Here is a 25,623-nt window from a genome sequence, read left to right as displayed (position 1 = left end):
TAGAGCTTTAGTCTGCTCCTTTGTGGCACAACTTTAAAAGCTGCTACTGCAAAATACATCCAAGAGAGTGTTGGAATGGCCACAGATCTTCTATAACTTTCAGCCTTCGCAAAACTTTGAATACTTTGACATAGCCCTACATGTATAATGATGTCCCCACACAGTATAATGGAACCCATATTATGTCCCCATACACTAAAATAGTCCACATAGTATGCTCCACCACAAATAATGCCCCATGTAGTAAAATCATTATACCCCATATAATTCTCATTTATACCCCTATACATTACAATGGTCCCGTTATTCCCTCATTTAATGGCCTGTTAAGCCCCATACTGTACCCCATTATACCCTCTTATAATGTCCCCATACAATAAAATGCCCCTTTAAGCCCCATATAATGGCCCTTTATGCCTCCATACAGTTCAGTGCTCTCATGTAATGGTCCCTTAGGACCCCATATATTACAGTGTCCCCCTATAATGGTCCCTTATGTCCAAATAAGTACAGTGCCCCTATAAAATGCCCCTTATGTCCCCATATAGTACAATGCCCCACTTATGCTAGCCACCTGCTTTCCAGTGCTTTGCGCATTTACAGTGTCCCAGGGAATGAGGGGTCATTGCAGATTTCATTCTCACTTACCACCCTTAGCTTCTTGAACCTCTGCCCCTTCCCTGCTCTGGTGCTCCTGGCAGCACCAGAGCAGAGATGGTTAGATGTTCGAGGAGAAAAGAGTGGTGAATAAGAAGGAAAACTGCACTTACTGCTTGACTTTGTTAACAGTGCAATGAGTGCATCTGTATTTGTGGAATTGCTCATTGCCCCCTCAGGTGCTGAGGGCCTAGATGCCTGCCCCGGTTTGCTGGGTGCTTGATCCGGCTCTTCACAGCGGGTTCACAGCTCACTGTCTGTAACACAGAGGCTTAGCTAGGGGTTTAGCATGGGGTGTGGGGACCAAACACATCTAAGTGCGCTCCTACCCAGGGATATTATGGGATATCCTAGCAATATTCCAGCCCTGGTAAAGCTGTCACTGTCCAATGGTATACGTTTTTGAGTCCCACCCTCATTTTTAGCCTGTTCTCAAGCACATTCTAGTAACTTGCCCAAGTTGAGGCTACATATGTCACTGGTGAATCCTGCAAGTGCATTTCCAATGTGTTACTTCTTGGCAGCTCATTAGCTGGTCGATTCCAAGTATTGAACTGTTTGCTTACTGGTAACTGTCTGAATATTGTGGATTAAAGCTTTTATTGGGTGGTTTCAGCTGATGCAACTATATCAGTTTACACAGTATACATAAGCAAGTTCACATTTACAAACAGCTTTTTGTATCCAATCTGACCAGCTGTGAGATTTTAAGATCATTAGAGACTGTCATTGGTCGTCTGGGACAAATATTTCTTCATCATTGTTAAGGGCGACTGTTTCACACACAAACAACAGTTAATGCTCCAACAACAACAGTCCCAAACACTTGGAAAATAAACAAATATAAACCAGTAAATGTTGAGGAAGTGATGAAAACAGGAAATGACATAAACGTTGTGGGTCCCTCTGACCTAACCGGACTTATGTGTCTTGGCGAAACACCAGGAGGTTGTCAAAGTATACTATACCTGTTACCCCCCAATAATCTGTGGCAAATTTTTGTGCTTTGGTATTATGTAAATGCCATAAAAGCAGAGACTTAGCTATCACGGGGATGGAGGGGGGGGGGGGGGCTGACTTTGTGGGTCTCACTCCAGGGCCGCCGTAAACAAATACAATAATTTCAACTGTATTGGCATCTATATGACACCAATTCAGTTGAAACACATGGCCATTCTATAACCGGTAGGCTACAGGCCTGTAGTGGCTTGCGGGAGTGGGCATATTATGGCCCAGTAACCATATATGGAGTCATTAGGGCAAGCAGGGACATTATTAGTATAAGGGGGCTATTGAGAAACAGTATTTATTTAAGGGTGTAAGAAGGTATTAACCTCTGCAGTCTTGGATTACTAAAAACAATACTAATACTAACTTAATACTAATATTAAAGTGGGTATTATTGATTCAGGCTAAGTTCACACCTGCACTAGAGTCTACGGACACCCAATGAACCCATTATAGTCCAGCTCTCTGTCGTTCAAGTCCATTGCTGAACTGGTACAACGGAGAGCTATGCACAGATGTAAACCTAGCCTTAAATAGGTTGTCCAGGAATCACAGTACTTAGGCAGGGGGAGGTGAAATAAATAAAAACAAAAAAAACAAAACAAAAAAAAAACAACATAGCCACCTGTCCTCGGCACTCCAGTGTCCCCACCACCAGGCCAAACAACAACTAGGGGCTTGCTCTGGGGAGAAATGAGTGACACCTGCTCCAGCTAAAGTGAGATATCATAACAGTGGACCACAGTAGCCAAACATTGTATGTTGCTGTACTGTTGAGGTCAACTTGACATTACTGCTGCAGCCACTCTGTATACAAATAGTGCAGTGAAGGTGATGGCAGGCCCAGTGCAGGAACAGAGGGAGGGGGGGGGGGGGAGAAGCAGGTAAGTGTCAGTGCATTTTTATTTATAACCCTGGCCTGCTGCATGCATTAATATTTCTGATCCCGAACAATCCCGACACACCCTGAATGCCCGCCCAGCATGCACGATCCGTAAGTAGAGCACATTCTTTTTTAGGTTATTATTTTAAAACTGGGGGGTAGTTTAATATAACATTTACGGTGCCTGAATAGCCTTTATAAAGCTATTCACGCATATGTGGGGCTCTATCAGCATGATTTTTCTGATAGAGCCCCTTTAAGGGGGCACAAAGAGGCATTGTTAATTTAAAGATTCATTTGGGGGTATCATTCATTTACAGAGGATTTCTATATCATGTATTTTATAACCGAGTAGCAGCAGGATGGGGACTTTGTATAGGCGAGAAAAATGTGGGTCAGGTGTCTCAAAGTGAGGCAGCAACAATGTCTGTTTTATTAATTTTACTGAGTCAAGTCACAGCTAGAAGAAGTGGTCATGGCAGTCCGGATGAAAGAGATGAGAAATGGGAACGATTACAGTCAGAGATGTCACCTGTAAGTCAATAAATTTTTCCTGTACTGTATTTACTTAAACTGCCTGCAAAGCCCTGTGTACAGCATAACCATTGTTGTAGCCTTCAGAATAGCCTGCTGTTAGGCCTCTGAAAGGGAAGAAAGTTTGGGTTATTCTTTATTTGTAATTATCCTCAACCCCAAAGATAGGCAGGGGAGGGATCAGTAAGGTCACTTGATCAGATGTAACCTAAATGGTCATGTGGTATTAGACAGGCAGGGATTGAATAATCAAGGGCTGGTTTTGTTACCACCTACAACCATCGATGGCTGTGCTCTAATCTTCAATCACTGTAGCTGTGGTGTATTTGTGGTGCTGGGAACTGCCCGTGTACTCTCCTTCCACAATTCAGCACTACATTGACTCAGTATTGATGTTCGCCTAGAGATTTCTTGGCAGTTAAGAGACTTTGTGGACAAAGCTCAACATACACCACTCTGATGTGTTTGGCCATTTCTAACATAGCAGTGTATAATGCCCCCTTGGTGCCTCCATATGGTCTCTTGCTCCTTCTTGGCTCCCACACAACATGACGCTCCATTGTTCCACCTACAAAGTATCAGGCCCTCCAGTGTTCTCTATAAATCATAACCCCCATTGCAGCCTCCCACACAGTATAACGTCGCCCTGGTGATCCCAACACATTGTACTGACCCCCACACAGTATAATGTAGATTACTCACAGTCTCACATCATGCCATTCCCCCAGAATCCATTCTAGTCAGTCTCTTTCTTTCCTAAACGTGCTGTCATTCGTCACTATAGGTAAGTCTACAAATAAAGTCAATATTATTATGCCATATGAAAGTGTAAAGGAAAACCCAGCACCAGAATCTGTATGTCTTCATTTATTTAGAACTTAATAAAACCATACTTGCTTACACACTACAAACCACACTTAGTTCTTAAAACGGCTACTCTTTTACTGAAAGAAAACCTAATTCTCACCTTTTAATCCCCTGTAATGTAAACAAGAGCAGTGGGGGATTGTGGAAAGGTCTCTGGAGTGATTTTTTTTTTTTTTGCTAAATGAGGCCACTTGTGGATCAAATTATATTTATTTAGTTAGTTATGGTTGTTAAAGCGATTGTTAATGTGATTACCGTATATAACTCTACTCCAAAATGTGGGAAACACCATAATTAAAGGAAACGTTCCAATATAAACGTCAGATTTTTACATTTGATAAAGTATATGCAGCATTAATATTTTCCAGCATATTAATTAATAATAATAATAAATTTTAATTATATAGCACCAACATATTCCGCAGCGCTGTACAATTTGTAGGGTTCAAATACAGACAGAAAGATACATTACAAATAAAATCATTTCACACAATGGGACTGAGGGCCCTGCTCGCAAGAGCTTACAATCTATGAGGTAGAGGGGGTGACACAAGAGGTAGCAGGGGCGGTATTGCTTATGCAGAGGTCAGACACTTTTGTAATAGAGGTGACTGTCATTACATAAACATAAGACTTTATGAGCCATCGACAGTCGTGTCCTTTAACATGTGGATGGAGCTTGGACCTATGAAGTTAGCCTGAGATGGCATCATATCATGTGGGGAAATGTGGGAGCGGGGACAGAGGAAGGTTAAGGGTTTACGTTAGACATTGTGATAGGCCTGTCTGAAAAGATGTGTCTTTAGTTTGCGTTTGAAACTGTAGAAATTGGGAGTTAATCTATTTGTCCGGGGTAGAGCATTCCAGAGAAGTGGTGCAACTCGGGAGAAGTCTTGTATACGAGCGTGGGAGGTTCTGATAATAGAGGATGTAAGTGTTAGGTCATTGAGTGAACGGAGAACACGGGTTGGGCGATAGACAGAGATGAGGGAGGAAATGTAGGGAGGTGCGGCATTATGGAGAGCCTTGTGGATGAGGGTGATAACTTTATATTTTATTGTATAATGAATAGGCAGCCAGTGTAGTGACACAGACCAGAGGCATCACTATAGCGTCTAGACTGATAGATGAGCCTGGCCGCTGCATTCAGAATAGATTGTAGAGGGGAGAGTTTAGTGAGGGGAAGACCAATTAGTAAGGAGTTACAGTAGTCAAGGCGAGAATGAATCAGAGAGACAATAAGTGTCTTTAGTGTATCTCTGGTAAGGAAAGGGCGTATTCTGGAGATGTTTTTGAGGTGGAGGTGACATGAACGTGCGAGTAATTCAATATGAGGGGTGAAGGAAAGGTCTGCGTCAAACATGACCCCGAGGCAGCGTGCCTGCTGCCTAGGAGTTATAGTAAGGCCTGAGACTGCAATGGATATATCAGGGACAGATCTATTAGATGGTGGAAACAGTAGTAGTTCAGTCTTGGAGATATTTAGTTTCAGATAGAGTGAGGACATGATATTTGAGACAGCAGAGAGACAGTTGCTGGTGTTCTGTATGAGTGCAGGAGTGATGTCCCGGGAATTGCAGGTACAAAGTGTAAGGTGGAACTTTAGTTGCATTTAGATGTTATACCATGAGAGGAGTTGTTTAGCCACTTCTCGTGGTATGACCCAGCACTACAGTAACTGTAAAGTGATGCTTGCAGTATGCCAGGGTTCAGGAGAACTGTATAAAGTGTGGCCCTAGCACCTTTTTGGGAGAGTAGACAGATACAAGACCAGAGTGTGGTCCATCTGTTTGAATGTTTGTCAGCACTGCCCCAAGAAGCAGCTACCCTGTCATGTAGAACTGGAGGCTAAGTCCATGAGTACGTAAGGGAACATCGTCTATGGAAAGAATAATCACGCCTGCTGCCTCCCAGAAACTGTAGGTAACTGAAACTGTGGGAAGAGTGTTGAAATGTGAACATGTACCTTACTTTATATTGCTACAATCAAGTCCAATAAAATTTTGGTTCTGGAATGAGTTTTTTTTTACCGTTTGACACAACTACACAATGCTACCACCAGCTCTATGCAGGCCATGGTCAGTGGGATCACAGTTGGTGTGGGTATTAGAGTTTGAGGTGCTGGTACAAGAAAAAATAATACAAAGCAAGTGGCTAGTAAATTTGGTGACTTTTGAAAAAGAGGTTTGAAGTTCATGGTGGACAACTAGTGAGCCATGGGCACCCAGTGGCAGTCTCAGCCCGTCACCCATTAGTGAAGCAGCAGTCAGTAGGATATTATAGAGAACATGTCAGGAGGTCTTGAGACTCTAAATATGTGACAGGTATGTTTTTATGGACCAGTGTTTTAGTGTCTAAAACCTGCCTGTGATATGCCTGCCCACCTCAGGGGGTTGTTTAGAAAATCTGTGTAATACTTACAGATGAGTAATATTCTCATCATGGTCATCTCTGATGCTCCCTGATGTCTCCAGAGAAGTCAGGGCAGCACAAGTTGAGCACAAGTCCATTGAAGGTAAAGTGTACTGTCCTACCTGCAGTGGGAAAAGTGGAGCACATATTCAGTTACTATAAGATGATATTATTTATATTTACTGATCATAGCTCGAATCATGAATTTTTTTTAGAACAATAAACAATATTTTTATTATTTATCATTTTTACTTAAATATATTGCTTTAATTAGGCCTTGTAGGAGTAAGACATCATGTTTCAAGCTTGTGTGCCCCAATGCAATGTATGTAACAGAACCAGAAACCTTCCATGTACTATTTATACAACTGGTATGAAAGAAGGGAAGACACTCCATGAGAAGTATTGTTGGGCACAATAGACAGTGTCCGGAAGATAACATTCTGCTCACCTTTGTTGGTTGTGTGATAAAATGTGGAACAGTTCTTGAGGCTTATATATAAAATAGTGTGCCGCTCTGTAGCAAGTCTCCCCTCCAAAATCCACCATAAGCCCCTCACTATCTGGTATAGGAAAAGATAACAGATTGAAGAATACCTGTCCATTACTGCATTTACATGGAAGCACACAGAATTATTACTCAAATGGATAAAATATTATGACATTCTTTATTGTATTCTATGTTTTACAATTTTTTAAGAAGAAATTAGTAAAATTGCATTGCAGGGACGTTATCTTTAGCCTAGGTATAACCCAAAGAGCTTTCAGCTGCTTCTTTCACGTTGCTAGCATTAATAAAGGTCATAGAGTTGAATGGCTTTTCCAGTGACTTTTGACATTTCACATAGCTTGGACATGTATTCACAGTTGCAATTCTGGAAAGAACTGAAAGGCAAAGGACAAGGTGAGCAAACTGATAATTTATGAGGAAGGCCATGCAGTGACCCTCACCAAGTGAAGAGAATGGGGAAAAGGTCGGAGGCAACAGAAAAACAAGAAGTATAATCTGTATCCATAAAATAAGAGGAGCTTCCTTCCTCCCTTATAGGGAATATTCAGTTATACTGTAGAGTACTTCCAGATCAGGGTTATACATTCTTTTCTGTTCTGAGGGCTGCAATATCACATTATACCACTTCCAAGGAACACAATGAAGACTTAGAGGTGTACCTATCTGAGGCATGTCTGGTATATTGACCATGTTTCACAAATTGACATATGGAAGTTCCAATCTTGAGCTTTCCATCTATCAGGAGAATACATGAGCAGACAATATTTGACAGCAACAGAACTATTGTGACCTAGACATACATGTCTACTTAGTCATGATTTTGGCGGCGTAGAATAGCACTGTGGGCCTCATGTTGTGTACCCCTGTTCTAGATATTGGTCTACTTGACACATTCTGTAAAAAAAAGTTCACTTTGCATCAGTATGTCATCCACAATCACGGTCCATGAAAAGACTTGTATGTTCTCTTACACTTATGTGCGAGTTTGTGCTATAAATACAGACAAGAATAGGATCTGCTTCATATTTTGGATGGTTTCTATGGCTTGGGCACTGATCTGTAAAAATTATGGATGTATGGATGGTACAATAGAAATGAATGGGTCCTAAGATCTCAGATTCTTATCAGCCAGGGGTAAGTATTGTCTGGTTCATCTGCCTATTGCTTATGGAAATACAAAGCAAAAAAGCAAAAGGTCAGGTCTCAAATAGCCTACTATATTATATGATATATTATATCATATATCGAGCAATTGTGCACACGTCCTTATTATTAGGTCCGGTTGTCAATGCATAATACAAAATCAAAAAGTCTATAGTATGACAAGAGTCTATGAAGTCTGTCACTAGATCCCTATCATGGGATCATGTTCAAGTCATAAAGGGTAAATCCCCCCACTACTGTAACATCATAAATAAAGCATGTATATGAGATGCCATCATTGAGACCAAGTGTTTTCAGGCTTTCAAGTCTGAAGATCCGCTGGGCCTCTTCTTGGAGGATTTTTTTTTTTTTTTTGTCCAAATCACCCCATCTGCCAGAAGGTCTGATGTATTCCACGCCCTGAAAGACCAGTGACTGACTAATAATTTATTGAATTTCACAAAATTTTCCAGTGAATATCGTAAAATTAGTCAAGCAAATGATTCATAGTTTTATTTGAACTTTAATAAACTCTCTTATACTGAAATCATTAAACTATTGCAAAATGTCCAGGTTGCCTGTCTAGAGTACTTAGCTAACTAAGAGATGAAGAAACTTTGCTGTGACAATAAAATCTGTTACTACTATACCTCATACTAGTCTGGAAGTCATGAGATGTGACTAACCCAAAGCTGAAATACAGGCTTCATGAAATATATAGCACTGTACATTCTAATAAGTTATTAAAGAGGTTGTTCAGAGCTATACTTGTAAAGGACAGGCCATCAATAAAAAGAATTGGACAACCCCTTTAAAATGAAGCTCCACCTTTCATTGTCTTTCTCCTTTGTAGTATGGATAGAACGTCTCTTCTTGCAGGTCAGAACTTTTGACAGATTTTATTGTGGCTTTATTTACATTATTATTACAATTAATGAGCACATAAACATCTAAATAAAAATTACAGTAACTAAAAATATATTATTTACAGCATTGAAAAAATGCCTGTAAAACTAAGGCAAATTGTATGTTACATATAGGTAGAAGCACATTTACTACTGCTGGCATACCGCCAAGTGATGTGCCTAGTTGTAGCTAATATCTGAAAATGATACATATAGTTACAAACATAGTTGATGAGGTTGGATAAAGACATTAGTCTATCAAGTCCAACCTATAACCCTACAATCCCCTACAGTGTTGATCCAGGGGAAGGCAAAAAAAACCCATGAGGCTCATGCCAATTGACCTATTTCAGGGGAAAAAAATTCCTTCCCGACTCCAAATCTGGCAGTTAGTATAAAAACCCTGGATCAACGTGTCCTTAAAATCTAGAGACCATAACCCATTATACAGTCCTATGAAAAAGTTTGGTTACCCCTATTAATCTTAATCATTTTTAGTTCTAAATATTTTGGTGTTTGCAACAGCCATTTCAGTTTGATATATCTAATAACTGATGGACACAGTAATATTTCAGGATTGAAATGAGGTTTATTGTACTAACAGAAAATGCGCAATATGCATTAAACCAAAATTTGACCGGTGCAAAAATATGGGCACCTCAATAGAAAAGTGACATTAATATTTAGTACATCCTCCTTTTGCAAAGATAACAGCCTCTAGTCGCTTCCTGTAGCTTTTAATCAGTTCCTGGATCCTGGATGAAGGTATTTTGGACCATTTCTTTCTACAAAACAATTCAAGTTCAGTTAAGTTTGATGGTCGCCGAACATGGACAGCCCGCTCTCAAATGATCTGAAAACAAAGATTGTTCAACATAGTTGTTCAGGGGAAGGATACAAAACGTTGTCTCAGAGATTTAACCTGTCAGTTTCCACTGTGAGGAACATAGTAAGGAAATGGAAGACCACAGGGACAGTTCTTGTTAAGCCCAGAAGTGGCAGGCCAAGAAAAATATCAGAAAGGCAGAGAAGAAGAATGGTGAGAACAGTCAAGGACAATCCACAGACCACCTCCAAAGAGCTGCAGCATCATCTTGCTGCAGATGGTGTCACTGTGCATCGGTCAACTATACAGCGCACTTTGCACAAATAGAAGCTGTATGGGAGAGTGATGAGAAAGAAGCCGTTTCTGCACGTACGCCACAAATAGAGTTGCCTGAGGTATGAAAAAGCACATTTGGACAAGGCAGCTTCATTTTGGAAACAAAAATTTAGTTTTTTGGTTATAAAAAAAGGCGTTATGCATGGCATCCAAAAAGAAACAGCATTCCAAGAAAAACACATGCTACCCACTGTAAAATTTGGTGGAGGTTCCATCATGCTTTGGGGCTGTGTGGCCAATGCCGGCATCGGGAATCTTGTTAAAGTTGAGAGTCGCATGGATTCCACTCAGTATCAGCAGATTCTTGAGAATAATGTTCAAGAATCAGTGACGAAGTTGAAGTTACGTCGGGGATGGATATTTCAACAAGACAATGATCCAAAACACCGCTCCAATTCCTCAGGCATTCATGCAGAGGAACAATTACAATGTTCTGGAATGGCCATCCCAGTCCCCAGACCTGAATATCATTGAACATCTGTGGGATGATTTGAAGCGGGCTGTCCATGCTCGGCGACAATCTAACTTAACTGAACTTGAATTGTTTGTCCAAAATACCTTTATCCAGGATCCAGGAACTGATTAAAAGCTACAGGAAGAGACTAGAGGCTGTTATCTTTGCAAAAGGAGGATCTACTAAATATTAATGTCACTTTTCTGTTGAGGTGCCCATACTTTTGCACCGGTCAAATTTTGGTTTAATGCATATTGCACATTTTCTGTTAGTACAATAAACCTCATTTCAATCCTGAAATATTACTGTGTCCATCAGTTATTAGATATATCAAACTGAAATGGCTGTTGCAAATACCAAAATATTTAGAACTAAAAATGATTAAGATTAATAGGGGTGCCCAAACTTTTTCATAGGACTGTATTTTTCTCTTCAAGAAAGGCATCCAGGCCCACTTTGAACTTGTTCAGTGAATCCGCCATCACCACTTCCTGGGGCAGAGAGTTCCAGAACCTCGCTGTTCTTACTGTGAAGAATCCCCTTCTATGTTTCTGGTGAAACCTTCTCTCATCCAGACGTAGTGGATGTCCTCTTGTCACTGTCACTGGCCTAGGAGTAAAAATATCCTTAGAAAGTTCTTTGTATTGTCCCTTCATATATTTGTACATTGTTACTAGATCTCCCCGTAGACGTCTTTTCTCTAAACTGAATAACCCCAAGTTTGTTAATCTATCGTTGTACTCCAGTCCACCCATTCCCCTAATCATTTTGGTTGCCCGTCTTTGCACTTTTTCAAGTTCACATATGTCTTTCTTGTATATCGGGGCCCAAAATTGCACACAATATTCTAAGTGTGGCCATACCAGTGATTTGTAGAGGCATAACTATGTCCTTGTCATGAGAATCTAGACCTCTTTTAATGCATCCCATAATCTTATTTGCCTTGGCAGCAGCTGCCTGACACTGGTCATTAAAGGTAAGCTTGCTGTCCACTAAAATCCCTAAGTCTTTTTCATTGGCAGTCTTACCCAGTAATTTACTATTAAGTACATAGTCATACATTTTATTACGTCGACCAAAGTGCATTACTTTACATTTGTCAACGTTAAACTTCATTTGCCAAGTCTCCGCCCATGCCTCCAGCTTCCTTAGATACCTTTGTAATATTCTACTGTCCTCCTCATTATTAATTAACTTACAAAGTTTAGTATCATCTGCAAATATGGACACCCTGCTTTGTAAACCCTCTACCAGGTCATTAATAAAGATATTAAACAAGACAGGACCTAATACTGACCCTTGCGGCCCCCACTGGTGACTGTGGCCCAGTCTGAATATTTACGATTAACAAGTACCCTCTGTACACTATCAGTGAGCCAGTTGCTAACCCAAATGCATATGTTTTCCCCCAGTCCCAACATTCTCATTTTGCATACCAACCGTTTATGTGGAACAGTATCAAAAGCCTTTGAAAAGTCCAGGTACACCACGTCTACTGCATTACCCATGTCCAGGTACACCACGTCTACTGCATTACCCATGTCCAGTCTTGAACTGACCTCCTCATAGAAGCCGATCAGATTAGTCTGACAGGACCGATTCCTCATAAACCCATACTGATTTGGTGTTATAAGATTATTTACATTGAGATACCCCAGGATAGCATCTCTTAGAAAGCCCTCAAATATCTTTCCCACCACAGAAGTTAAACTTACTGGCCTATAGTGTCCAGGTTCACTTTTACATCCCTTTTTAAAAATTGGCACCACATTTGCTATTCGCCAATCCTGTGGAACAGACCCAGTCATTACTGAATCCTTAAATATTAGATACAAAGGTCTATCTATGACCATGCTCATCTGAAAATGATGGCACTGAAAAATACAAATAACATACAAATACAAAAAACAAGCCCTTATGCAACTGTATTAATGGAAAACAAAAGCTGTTACAGTTTTTGAAATGCCAAAAAGATGCAAAATTTTCAAACAATGACTTGTTCCTTTAGGCCTGAAATAGGTCTGTAATTAGCAGGTTAAACATGGCACTGTGACAAGATGCATATTAATTTACACTACTAAGCCTGCCCTGGTGATTAATAGAGACATAATTTCCACTGTCAGGACGTAGCCTTTTTGCTATGCAGTTGGTTAATAGGTTGCTGCACTCCAAAAATAAAACCGGTCAAATTTGCTGCTTTTTTATAACAGCCCCCCCCCCCTTAAATAAATAAATAAAATGAACATCAGTCAAAAAATATCCTATTTGGAACATGGGGGAGGTGGGAGAGAAAATTAATGCTGGGGATAAGAACCAAAGGGTCTCAAAAAATATCCTAATTGACCAGGGGGATCCCAGGGGTGTGCCCACGTAGGGTCACCCACATACAGATGAACTTCTGATAAGTGCAAAGTTCAAAGTGGGAGAGTTCCTCCATATGGGTTAGTTGAGAGACTGTAGAAAGTGAGATATTGTGGGAGGGGATTCTGATGCCCAGTATAAGGGGGATCAAAGACTTGGTGATAGACAGAAGTTGAAGCCAGAGTCACTTGGGAGACCTAAGGTGGAAGAGGGGGTGGGCCATAAATTCAAAACTATGCCTACTGGGGTCAGAGGTTCGGAGAGTCTACAAATCTGGTTCACAATCTGCTGAATGAGCGACCAGAAGTGGGATATCTTTTTGCATTCCCACCAAATACACAAATAGGAGTCTAGGGCCTTATGGCCCAAAGGTGAAGCCTCAGGATAGAACTTATGGATTACAATGGGCAATTTATACCATTTGGTGACCAATTAAAAGCTCGACTATTGCAAGTGTACACATCTAGAGGGGCTCAAGGAAGGCATGAGAACAGAGGATATTTCTTCAGGAGTGAGAGATATTTTGACCGGGGTCCCACAGGTCAGAAACGCCGCAGGAAAAATTGTGTCGTTTTACAGTAATTGCAAAGTGGATGACGTTCTTGCGAATCCCATGTCCACTTTGTGGTAAAAACCGTGCCAGTTTGGGAAATCTAAGTATGTCAATTATATCTACAGGAACGCCGGCAGCTTCCCCATAGATATAATTGTAACAAAGTCTGCGGAGGAAAACTCCATGAACTTTTTTTTATTTTTTTTTTTAAAGTGCTGCTATGTTCCTGCTGCGGTTTTTCTCGCAACACTTTATAGCTGTGGGTCATCCTGTGGGGCCTTAGTCTTAGTTCTATTATCAAAACTTCCCATGCTGGTATACCAGACTTCTCCCGAGTTGCACCACTTCTCTGGAATGCTCTACCCCGGACAATCAGATTAACTCCCAATTTCTACAGCTTCAAACGCAAACTAAAGACACATCTATTCAGACAGGCCTATCACAATTTCTAAGGTAAACCCTTCCATACTATAATTAGAATCCCCAAAATTTAACCCTCCTCTGTCCCCGCTCTCACATTACCCTACATGATATGATGCCATTTCAGGCTAACTTTATATGTCCAAGCTCCATCCACATGTTAAAGGACACCACCAGTGAAGGCTCATAAAGTTTTATGTTAGTGTAATGACAGTAACCTCTATTACAACATTGTCTGACCCCCGTATAAGCAATGCCGCCCCTGCAACCTCGTGTCACCCCCTCTACCTCATAGATTGTAAGCTCTTGCGAGCAGGGCCCTCAGTCCCAGTGTGTGAAATGACTTTCTTTGTAATGTATCTTTCTGTCTGTATTTGAACCCTACAAATTGTACAGTGCTCTGGAATATTTTGGCGCTATATAAATAAAATGTATTATTATTATTATTATTATTATAAAGTTCAGCCTCCCATTTTTGTCTCTCGCTCGCTTCCTTCCCCCACTTTCCATTTCCGTTGTGTCAATGCTCAATTTGTGGTTATTTACAAGCACTTTTGAATGTTTTATCTGTGTCTGTACCACCACACTTATTGTTTTCAATGATATAGGTTTACTGATGTCATTTTAAAATTTAATAAAACGTTATTTCCAAAAAAAAAAAAATCTTTGACTACAATGACAGATAAATAAAATTATGGCTTTTTTAATGTAACAACACATACATTTGTGTGCAAAAGTAGAAAAACTTAAAAATTAAATCTATATTTAGTATCAAAATATTTGTACCAAGTCTCAACATAAAGATAACTTGTTCCTTTAACTCACAGTGGAAAAAAAAAATAGTAAGACTCTGCACCCGACACATCAGAACAACAAGCCACTATCAACAGTTCCTGCTGTGACGGACCTGTTCCATCTCTTGAAGATTGTAAGCCTGTGTTTGTATTGTAACATTGTACCTGATTTGTTCTTTTATGTTACTGAACTTACTGTAGAGCGCTGCAGAAAGATTACTGATTTATAAAGAACTTTAAAAATGTATTATTCAATTATTATTACATTGATGACCATCTATTTGCCACGTAACGTGAGCCTTAGAAGAAACTAAGCTCTACAATCTGGTTGCAATTGCCAACTGTTCTCATTTCCTTTTGATTATATTTTATGTACATCCCCCCAAATAGTAAAGCTGCATCTTGATGGTACCAGGAAGACAACAGTAAAGAAAAGTCTTCTGTTACTATCAGTAAAATTAACAATATCTCATTGTTACACGTGCACAAAAATGATCAATATAGAAACCCTCACATCATTCCTGCCTGGCAGCCCCACTGCTATCATCAGAAACAGGACTTCCTACCAGCCAGTTTCTGTCCTGCCATACAAGTATTATCATTTTGGTGATTCTGCCTACAGCACCTTTTGTGACCTCTAATTCAGCCATATTCATGAACCTAAATGACTAATGGATGGATACGCTAAAATCCCAGCCATCTCTTTGTACTCACTAGAATACATCAAAGGCAGGTTGTTTTTTTGGTTTTTTTTAAGGGGTTAAAGAGGACCTTTCACCACCTCCACCAATTCAAGTTTTTATCATCTGTTAATAATCCCTGCTCCACTGATTCTAGTACAATTGGGATTTTCTTTCTATCCTATAGCATTCCCAAGCCACTAGTGCAGTTAGTTTTGGTGCACGATGTACTGTTTAAGCTCAGTAGAGTCAGCTCCTGCCTCACAGCGCTCTTCTAACAGTACAGAGCATATGAGGCAGCAAAACTAACAGCACATATTGCTCAGGAATGGTGGGCGCTAGAGAAGAAATTCCAACTGTGCCAGAAGCAGGGGAGCAGTAAATGATGTTAAGAGCTAGACTTGTTGGAGGTGGTGAAAGGTCCTCTTTAAAGGTTAAAGGAGTATTTTTTATAATAAAGAATATCATTGTCCTCTGCTATTAAAATAATGCAAAATACATTTAATCAGCCAAAATGTATGGATTGTGTGAACCTCCACACCAAATACCCCATGGTATGTGAATGCTTGTGACTGGTTACTACTGGTTAAGGCCACCAGTAGATGTACAATCACTAACACATTGACACATATTTAATGGTGCATTATGCCAAGTATATAATAATATAGAGGACACTGTGTATAATACTAAGAAAAATACTGCATATAAAGATAAGGAGTACACAGTATATAATGATTTACCACTAGTAAGTCAAATAATACTGCCAAACCATGGCCACATATTACCACTACATAGTGACTAAATATTACCAACATACTGAATAGAATACACTATTCCAAGACCATCCTTTGCAGTATAGGATGGCCTTGTGTTGCCAGATACCAGTTCCAAACATCTATTCTGCAGACCATGCAAGTGAATACAATTACACCCAATGCCTTATGTTGTATGATAGTAATACAGTTTTCACTTCCTTATTCATGTAGCACAGATTTTAATGACTTCTCGTAACCATGACTTGGCTCTGCAGAATTTGGAACACAGACATACTTGGCTCCCTGCTCCACAACTATATTACCAATCTATATAAATGTCCCATCAATAGTGCTCCAGAAGGTAACAATTAGAGATGAGCGATCAGCAGATCCGAACAGCACGCACGCATAGAAATGAATGGACGTAGCCGGCACGCGGGGGGGGGTTAAGCGGCCGGCTGGCGTCAAAGCGGAAGTACCAGGTGTTTCCATTCATTTCAATGCGTGCGTGCTGTTCGGATCGGCTGATCCGAACAGTACTCGCTCATCTCTAGTAACAATGCCACATTTGGAGTCTTACACAGTAACAGTACTGCACTTTTTGTGCCACTATAAATCCTGCACAGTATGTCTTTTACCTGCCATAGGCTCCACAAAGTAAGTGCCTCTAAAGAGCCTCTTTATATGCTCCTTACTAAGCCCAACATTTGTCTCTTTACATAGTACTGATGCTCCCTTTTATGTCTCCACTCAGTAATGATGGCCTTTTCTTCCCCAATTAGCAATAATGTCTTACTGCGCTTCCACTCAGTAATAATGCCCACTCCCCCCCCCCCCCCCAGTAATAATGCTCCTACACTGCTCCAACTAAGTAATAAAGCTGATGATGATGCGCCAATTGCGTTCCCAGTATCCCCACTCACTATTTTTAACCATGGGGCCCCATAACAAAACCTTAAAAGAGGCCCCATTCAGCAATGATCGCTTTTCCAAAAAGTGACCCATCTAAGACTGGTATATTTTTAGTCAATCTACTTAAGGCTAAGTAGGGTAAATCATCGCTGCAGCACTGATACCTCAGCAACAATGACATACGTAAATCATCTTAGACCCAGGGGCCTTGATTAGGTCTCTGGCTGCCATGACAACATGTCACACTCCCTGACTGAGGCACCCAGGGACGGAAACATGGTGTCGGACAACTAGGGGAAAACAACAGAAAATAACCTTTTAGATGCTGCAGTCACTATTGAACACTGCATCTAGGAGGGATTTGTTTCAGAGTTATCTCTGATCTCAACAGGGTTTCATCTGTATTTAAAGGGGTTGATCAGTTCTTTTCTACTGATGCTCTATCATCAGGCTACATCGTCAATAAATCAACAGTAGGTCTGACAACTGGGACCCCAGCTAATCTGCTGTGTAAAGGGGCTGTGGATCTTGTGGAAGCGCCATCACCCATTCACTGTATGCATTACATGGTGTCTGTTCTATAGCATTTGTGTGATCTAGTTTCTGCCTTATAAACAGTGAAGGGGTCACAGCACTTACCTGAACACTGCAGCCCTTTAAACAGCTGATCAGACTGGGTTCCATGTGTTAGACCCCCCCTGTACTCTAATTGACGACTGCTGCTGAGGACAGGTCATCCATGCAAATGAACCGGTCAGCCCCAGGGGTTGTTAGAGACCCACAATAAATGATGTATCCTTAGGATATGTAATTCATTTGAGATTGGTGGAGGTCCGACACCTGGACCCCATATTGGTCTGCTAATTTTTGCAGTGTACAGAGTGGGATGAAGAGAGCGCCGTACACTGTGCAGTGGCCGAGCGCTGCTATTACAACTTCCATTGTCATTTGAGGATAGGTCCACTCTCCTACAGCCCAAATGACCCATAAACTGCAGGCGGCTGTATGTTTACAGTATATACAGTAGGGTCAGTCCGTCCTGAACATGGCAGAGGAGTGTACCCTCACAAGCACTAGGAGTCATGTCTCAGGTTTAGTTATGCACTAGGAGTCATGGCTCAGGTTTAGTTATGCACTAGGAGTCATGCCTCAGGTTTAGTTATGCACTAGGAGTCATGTCTCAGGTTTAGTTATGCACTAGGAGTCATGGCTCAGGTTTAGTTATGCACTAGGAGTCATGGCTCAGGTTTAGTTATGCACTAGGAGTCATGTCTCAGGTTTAGTTATGCACTAGGAGTCATGGCTCAGGTTTAGTTATGCACTAGGAGTCATGGCTCAGGTTTAGTTATACACTAGGAGTCATGGCTCAGGTTTAGTTATTCACTAGGAGTCATGTCTCAGGTTTAGTTATGCACTAGGAGTCATGGCTCAGGTTTAGTTATTCACTAGGAGTCATGTCTCAGGTTTAGTTATGCACTAGGAGTCATGGCTCAGGTTTAGTTATGCACTAGGAGTCATGGCTCAGGTTTAGTTATGCACTAGGAGTCATGCCTCAGGTTTAGTTATGCACTAGGAGTCATGTCTCAGGTTTAGTTATGCACTAGGAGTCATGTCTCAGGTTTAGTTATGCACTAGGAGTCATGGCTCAGGTTTAGTTATGCACTAGGAGTCATGTCTCAGGTTTAGTTATGCACTAGGAGTCATGGCTCAGGTTTAGTTATGCACTAGGAGTCATGTCTCAGGTTTAGTTATGCACTAGGAGTCATGGCTCAGGTTTAGTTATGCACTAGGAGTCATGGCTCAGGTTTAGTTATACACTAGGAGTCATGGCTCAGGTTTAGTTATGCACTAGGAGTCATGGCTCAGGTTTAGTTATGCACTAGGAGTCATGGCTCAGGTTTAGTTATGCACTAGGAGTCATGGCTCAGGTTTAGTTATTCACTAGGAGTCATGTCTCAGGTTTAGTTATGCACTAGGAGTCATGGCTCAGGTTTAGTTATGCACTAGGAGTCATGGCTCAGGTTTAGTTATGCACTAGGAGTCATGCCTCAGGTTTAGTTATGCACTAGGAGTCATGTCTCAGGTTTAGTTATGCACTAGGAGTCATGGCTCAGGTTTAGTTATACACTAGGAGTCATGGCTCAGGTTTAGTTATGCACTAGGAGTCATGGCTCAGGTTTAGTTATGCACTAGGAGTCATGTCTCAGGTTTAGTTATGATAGCATCTATTAGCCATAGGACTGAATATTTTGGGCTACTAAGGTAGTGGAGCTGTGTGTGAGGGCAGACATTACAGCAGCTCAGGGTATGCTCTGCTTTGGGGAGGACTAGCATACAGTTCTAGCCTAGGAAGCCCTCACACACACAGGTAGTTGTCAGGTGTAGAAAGGACATATTTATCAGGAGTTCCCCGTGACTCAGGAGTTATGTGGCCACAGTGCAATCAGGAAGTGCCCTATTAAGGTTGTGTGCTGCATGAATGGCTCTCACACCTCAGTACAGTGCCCTACCCACAATACTGGCAGAGAAGGGCAGCCTGTGAAGCAGTAGCCTCTAATGTGCATGTGTCTATGACTGGAGCGTCCCCTTCCTCCAGTGCCCCCTCCTTACGGCGCCCTCTCCCTCCGCCCGCTGGCTCCACCGTCTTGTGTGCGAACCATCTCCTCAGAGTCCAATGGCAAGAGATGAGCCGAGCGCGCCGCAGCCAATCAGAAGGAAGGAGTGTGAGCAGGGCGGGCACTGATTGGCTGGCGACATATGAGAATACAGACCCGGGCGAGATTCACAAATCGGGTCCTGCTGCAGGACGGAGAGGGCTGCGAGTGAGGAGGGGGCGAGGAGGGATTAGCGCTGCTAAACCCATGTAGTCCAGTCCCGCTGTCACCTCTATTTACATGCACACCTCTGCCGGAGGGGGCACTCACTAGCACCTCATACATCACTCTTTCCAAAAATTACCATTAACCTGCTTGTGGTTTGAGCAGCAAAGATGCCAAGTCAGGTGAAGGCAACGAGTCCCGAAGCTCCAGAAGACGAAGTGTACCAGCCTGCAGAGCCCCTGCGAGAACATGCTTATGTCCCAGACCTGAGAACATACAAAGATCTGTATGAGAAGTCCATCCAAAACCCACAAGGTATTCCTTCATAGAAGAGCCTAGGACGTGGTGTGCTCCTGCCAGGTGTAGCAGAGCTGAGCTTGTCACATCCAGCTGAGTATAGTTCACAACTAGAAGAGTTTGGTAGTCTAGTGCACAAGCCATTATAATACCATGGTGCTGTAGCCTTACATAGGACTACAAGGGACTGTAAATAAGCAGGTTATGTCAGAAGACTGAGATGGATAAATGACAATATCAGCTCTGCTACATATATGCAGAATGTATAGTATTATACAGTGTATTATAAGGAGACGTGACGTGATGAGACTCATGCTCTGGTGCCTCCTCATACATGTCTTCCTTCTCCTCAGAATTCTGGATGGATGTTGCCTCTGAATTTTATTGGAAATCTCCCCCCTCCGGGAAAGTGCTGGATTATAATTTCGATATCACCAAAGGCAAAATCTATGTGGAGTTCATGAAAGGGGCCAAGACCAATGTCTGCTACAATGTTGTGGACAGGAACGTCATGGAGAAGAACCTTGGAGATAAGACGGCGTATTTCTGGTAATATAGCTAGTATTTACTAGAGAACGTAATAAAGCTGACCACAAGTGATGTAATGGATGTGACAGACAGCTCTGCTAGTGTACACAAGCGCCAAAAACAGCTGGCCAGCCCCTTCCCACATGCTGGATCAGTGTTCTTGCCAGGTCATGCAGGAACATATCCATTCTCTGTGTTTGGTTGTATACATATCCACAAGCTAGCAATGCCTTTTTTGCAACTCATATAGGCTTGAATGGAGAAAGCTGCTCATATATGTTCGCTTTTATTCAAAGAAGTGGTTGGTGAACAGAGCTACCTGTTCTCCTGATAGAAGCAGGACCCCTACCTATCAATCACTGATGTCAAACAGTGCTGCAACCCCATAAAACTTCCCTGCCCAGTGCTGCTCCTGGCATCATGGACCCCTTCACTTATATGGAACCATTCTGTTCTTTCCTCTACAGTGCTTGTCTGGGCATACTGCTGTGCAGGTGAAAATAAAACCACACTGTGGCCCCGAGTTTTTAGGATAAATTAATAAATTGTAGCACACTACAATGCCAGTAACAAGAGGGTTTCACCATAATGTCTGACACCAAGTATAGTAAAATGTGCTACTCATTATAACTAAAAACTGCATACAGTTCATCAGTAAAAGAAAAGTAGTGTGTAAACTCAGTCTAAAAAAAGGTGCTGTTTAAACCCAGCCTAATGAGAAAAGGCTTTCAGTTCATCTGTGGTTTACTTGCTTATAAGTGAAAGCTCCTATGGCCCCAGTACTGGGTGCAGTTGTATCTGCTTTGGGAACACTGTGTAGCATCACCCTCAGGAAAAAAAAATAAAATAAACAGCTTCAGGGTCTTTTTTTGATGGTCATCTATCCGAACACATCCTTTGTGATATGTGCAACTGGCTGTTCAAGTGTAACTACTTTTTCATTCCACGCATTGTAAACTGAGGGTATGAGGCTAAAAGCCTGTATTATTACATACCATGTACACATGTTTCAACTTCCCCTTAAGCCTTTAAAGAACCTTATCTGTTTGTGTTCTCATTAAAGGGGTTGTCCAGTGTGGGTTGTTTTTTTTTTTTGTTTTTTTTTTTTTTTTATTCTGATAACCTGTCCTTGGGGTGGGCCATGAATGGTGAGTGTCAGACTCCTGGGGAAGGGGCCATGGTGCCAGGTTGAGTGCTACAGACTCTTCAATGTTTACATTGGTCTAGGACACTGGGGAATTTGCCAATATTAATCCCCTGTGTGGCTGAGTGAAGATGTGCCTAAGTTATTAAAGGGAAACCGTCACCAGGGAAGTGACTTGCAATCTGCAGGCGTTATGTAATGGGGCAGGAGATGCTGAGCAGCATGATGTATAGATGATGTATAGATTTAAGGTGAAAGATTCGGTATAATGTAAACGTTATTAATCTAGATCTCTGCTCCTTCTTTACCATAGAGTCAAGGGAGAGGCTCTATCAGGTTCTGACTGCCTCTGTCTATAACTGTCCATACAGAGATAGCTGTCAGTCACTGATAAGACCACAACCTTGACTTTATGGCAAAGAAGGAGCAGAGACTCTAGTAAATAAAATATGTTATGCAGAATTTCTCCCCACAAAGCTATATATCAATCTGTCTAGTTCTTCCTCTATAGCATGCTGACTGCACTGCATTCCCGATAACTGGTTCCCTTTAAGATGCACATGCATTGTTGGCCCTCCATGATATGCACCTATTGACTCTGAATGGCTTTGGAAGTTTATGGTAGCATCATATATTAACTAGGATAGTTTGACATTGCATGTATTTCCCTGTATACTGATGAGTCCTATAGATAACCTAGTTAATATGGTGGTTAAGGTATGGTAGAATATTTACTATAGTTATCTGTATTTTGTGAACACTTATGACATTCCTGGCCTGTGAATACAGTATATGTAGTAGAACAGGGGTCCTCAAACTGCGGCCCGAGGGCCACATGCGGCCCGCCAAGCACTTCTGTCTGGCCCCGCCGACAACGCCGGCAGGCGTGCATTTATAATGAAGTTCCTGGGCAGCTCGGGCCAGGCCATGGAGCACGTTTCACTTTAAATTTGGAGGGCACTGCTCCCGATGTCTGTGCGACCTGCTCTGCTTCCGGCCCACTGTTTAAAAAGTTTGAGGACCCCTGTAGTAGAATAATCTGTTTATACTTTTGCTGAAAGAACATCTACATGTCCATCTTGTGGAGGCCTTATATATTTTATTGGAAAAACCACATTAAGTTCAGTGTAATACTCATCTAATCTTCATTGATTTTAGAATCTGCAATTAATAATTTTTATTTTTTTTAATTTTCAGCATGCTTTAACAAAGAAGTGTCCTACCCTATCTTGCTATGGTTTCAGCAAAGGAAACTGTACTAAAACCATGGTGGAAGGGTGTGATACATGGCTCAGCCTCAGATTTGTGCTGCAGATACTGATGTGTATTATTGTCAGGTATACATACTGCAGCGACCTAGGGCACTAGTGTGGAGATGACGTTGTAAGCTATACGCCCAAGATGATGGCCTTACTGGTCACAGTTGTTTTTAGCATCCAGTCCTCTTATAGCCCCTAGTGTGGTATAGTGATTAGCAGTTTACACTCAGGTCTCCTGTGTTATGGCGTTTTGGGAACCCTTGGTATTAAGTGCAAATAAAGCCTCAGGAGATAGGATGGCAGTGAAGTCGGGCATAGCTCAAGTTACTTGGCATCCCATTATCATAGCAACATGGAGGCACAATGCACTTATAGCAGCAGGTTTCACATTCATGGCACTTTACGTGCACGGCTATACTCTTCCCACTTACCTCATTTCTCTGACTCTTTCCACCATAGTGATTTGCGGTGGCCCCTGGGACCATTTCAAACTACCATTGGGGAAATGCAGGCCATATTTTGGATGTGGATACCCAGGTCCCCACACTTTTTAGCAGTGGAAGTGTTCAAGAATCAGGAGGTCCATGAAGTCTTAGTTCTGTGGACCTTAAGTCTGCTAACATGGGACTGCCTGTTAACCCAATCTGCCACTAACTAGCCTACACAGCTGAAGGTGCTCTGTCACAAACTAACTCTCAACTGAGATGAACAGTAAGTCACCTTTTCTCTAAATAATGGGGCTTCTAGCAACCTCTAAATGCATCTGAACATCTAGGAAACCCAGAGAGTAAGCCACTCAGAAATGGCAAATGGACTCCAGCATAAAGTTGAAAGGTGCGAATAGCCAGTGTCTGACCAATCCAAACAATATAAAATAGTGCAGACGTGTTTCTTATGATAGAACAGTGACTTCCTTAGTGTTGGCCCTTTTGTACGACACTGCAACATCCTAAACTGACTCTACATAAATACTTTTCTCTAGATCATAGCGTTCTCAGATTAGATGTCCACATCAGTACTGAATTATGAGCTTCAGTATCGCTACAGTACCTCTTCACCCATGTGCTCATACATGTATATGTGTATAGTTTTTAGTTATAATGTGAATATTTCCATGATGTACACATTACAGATCTCACTAAAGATATAGTGTGTTAGGAAATCCAGAGGTTCCTTATTCCCCTGAAGTAAGTCATACAGTATATGGTTGAAGTGAATAAACCCAATAAAGTGCATGTGGGTTGATGTGCTCCACTTCAGCAAATTGCTTAGGAGATTGGAAAGATATTATTAAACTATAGGCATTGAAGTTATGTAGCTCAAGTCTTCAAGCTATTTTGGAGGTGACCCAGATGTTGAATATAGTTTTAGGCATCTTGATATTGAATAAAGATGATAGACTACATTCTGTCCTCATTACAAAGGAACAGAGCCTGGGTGTCACCATTCAGGGCTATTCTTAGTGCCTTGTGGTAAACAGGGAAGATCTAGAATGACTTGAAGGACATACTGATAGAGCTGAATGACCTGTATAGTGCTGAGGACAGGGACAAGTTGTGAAGCTCTGCCTGAGTGAATCTAATGTTAGATTGGTTCATTGTTTGGATATTTGGTTAACAATTTATCTGGTGTTATTGTGTATGTTACTATAGCTCAAAACGTTCCTTGTATATTCTGCTATATATATTATATGTGAACATGGGGAACATAAACATATTGTTCTTTCTCAACTTGCTGCAGTCTTCCCAAACTTGTAGGAGCTCTGTTCAGAGATTGACAGTCTTCCATATATACAAAGGTAGCTGTCAATCCCATAGTATGACCGCCTACTTGACAACTACACTGAGAATGAGAAGAGCTATAAATGACAAGTTATACTGAATCTTTTTTTTTTTTTTTCCTGAAAAACTATATATTACTCTGCTCATGCTTTATAACATACTGCCTGTACATTGTACTAAATATTCAATGTAACAGCTTCCATCTGCCAAAGGCTAGAGGCTAGGCTATTGCCCTGAACTAGCATGACCCTTACATGTTTCCCTTATATGAAAGGTTCATCAGTGGTCAGATAGTGCAGAGAAAAAAAAGAGAGTGTGAGATACACTGACAGCGTGTCCACATGGATGGCAGCGGCCCATCCTGGCTCCATGGCTTTTTTTTTTTTCCTCAGATTGGTTGTCAATCTGTCCTCTTGGAGACTACAGAGAGAAGGGTCTCATACACAAATATTCTATCTTTGTTGGGTATGATAGTTCTTCTAACACAGGAGTCCCCAACCGCTGATCCGTGGGGCATGTTGTACCAGTCCGCGTACCGGCAGCGAGGAGTCAGCAGCTGCTGACGCTTGGTGGTAGCTCTTCGGGATAAGGTGAGCAAAGTGTGGGGTTGAGCCGGGACCCGCTGTATATCCGGAATTCTAGTACTATGCAGGACATGCAGTGGGTCTTGGCTCCACCCCGCTCTCGCCTACCAAACTTTGGGCAACTACATTACACGTCACTTGTCCCTGTGACGTGTAGTGAGGCTGTAGTGAAGTTAATAGCAGCATTAGGAGTGATATCC

At 41.6% G+C, this 25,623-nt stretch overlaps 1 protein-coding gene across 1 annotated transcript in view; it reads left to right on the top strand.

The window, feature by feature from the left end:
* Nucleotides 1–19,771: 19,771 nt before the first annotated feature.
* Nucleotides 19,772–25,623, top strand: part of LOC142200365 (acetyl-coenzyme A synthetase, cytoplasmic-like) — a 31,244-nt gene continuing 25,392 nt past the window's right edge. Inside the window, exons 1-2 of the mRNA XM_075270687.1 lie at nucleotides 19,772–20,145; nucleotides 20,481–20,676. Coding sequence (XP_075126788.1) covers nucleotides 20,001–20,145; nucleotides 20,481–20,676 — 341 coding nt within the window. The 5' untranslated portion in view covers nucleotides 19,772–20,000. The remainder of the gene's footprint in view (nucleotides 20,146–20,480; nucleotides 20,677–25,623) is intronic.

This window comes from Leptodactylus fuscus, chromosome 4, assembly GCF_031893055.1.
Source record: "Leptodactylus fuscus isolate aLepFus1 chromosome 4, aLepFus1.hap2, whole genome shotgun sequence".
Classification (NCBI taxonomy): Eukaryota; Metazoa; Chordata; class Amphibia; order Anura; family Leptodactylidae; genus Leptodactylus; species Leptodactylus fuscus.
The sequence above is the reverse complement of the archived record's forward strand: the minus strand, read 5'-3'. Positions and strand labels throughout refer to the sequence as shown.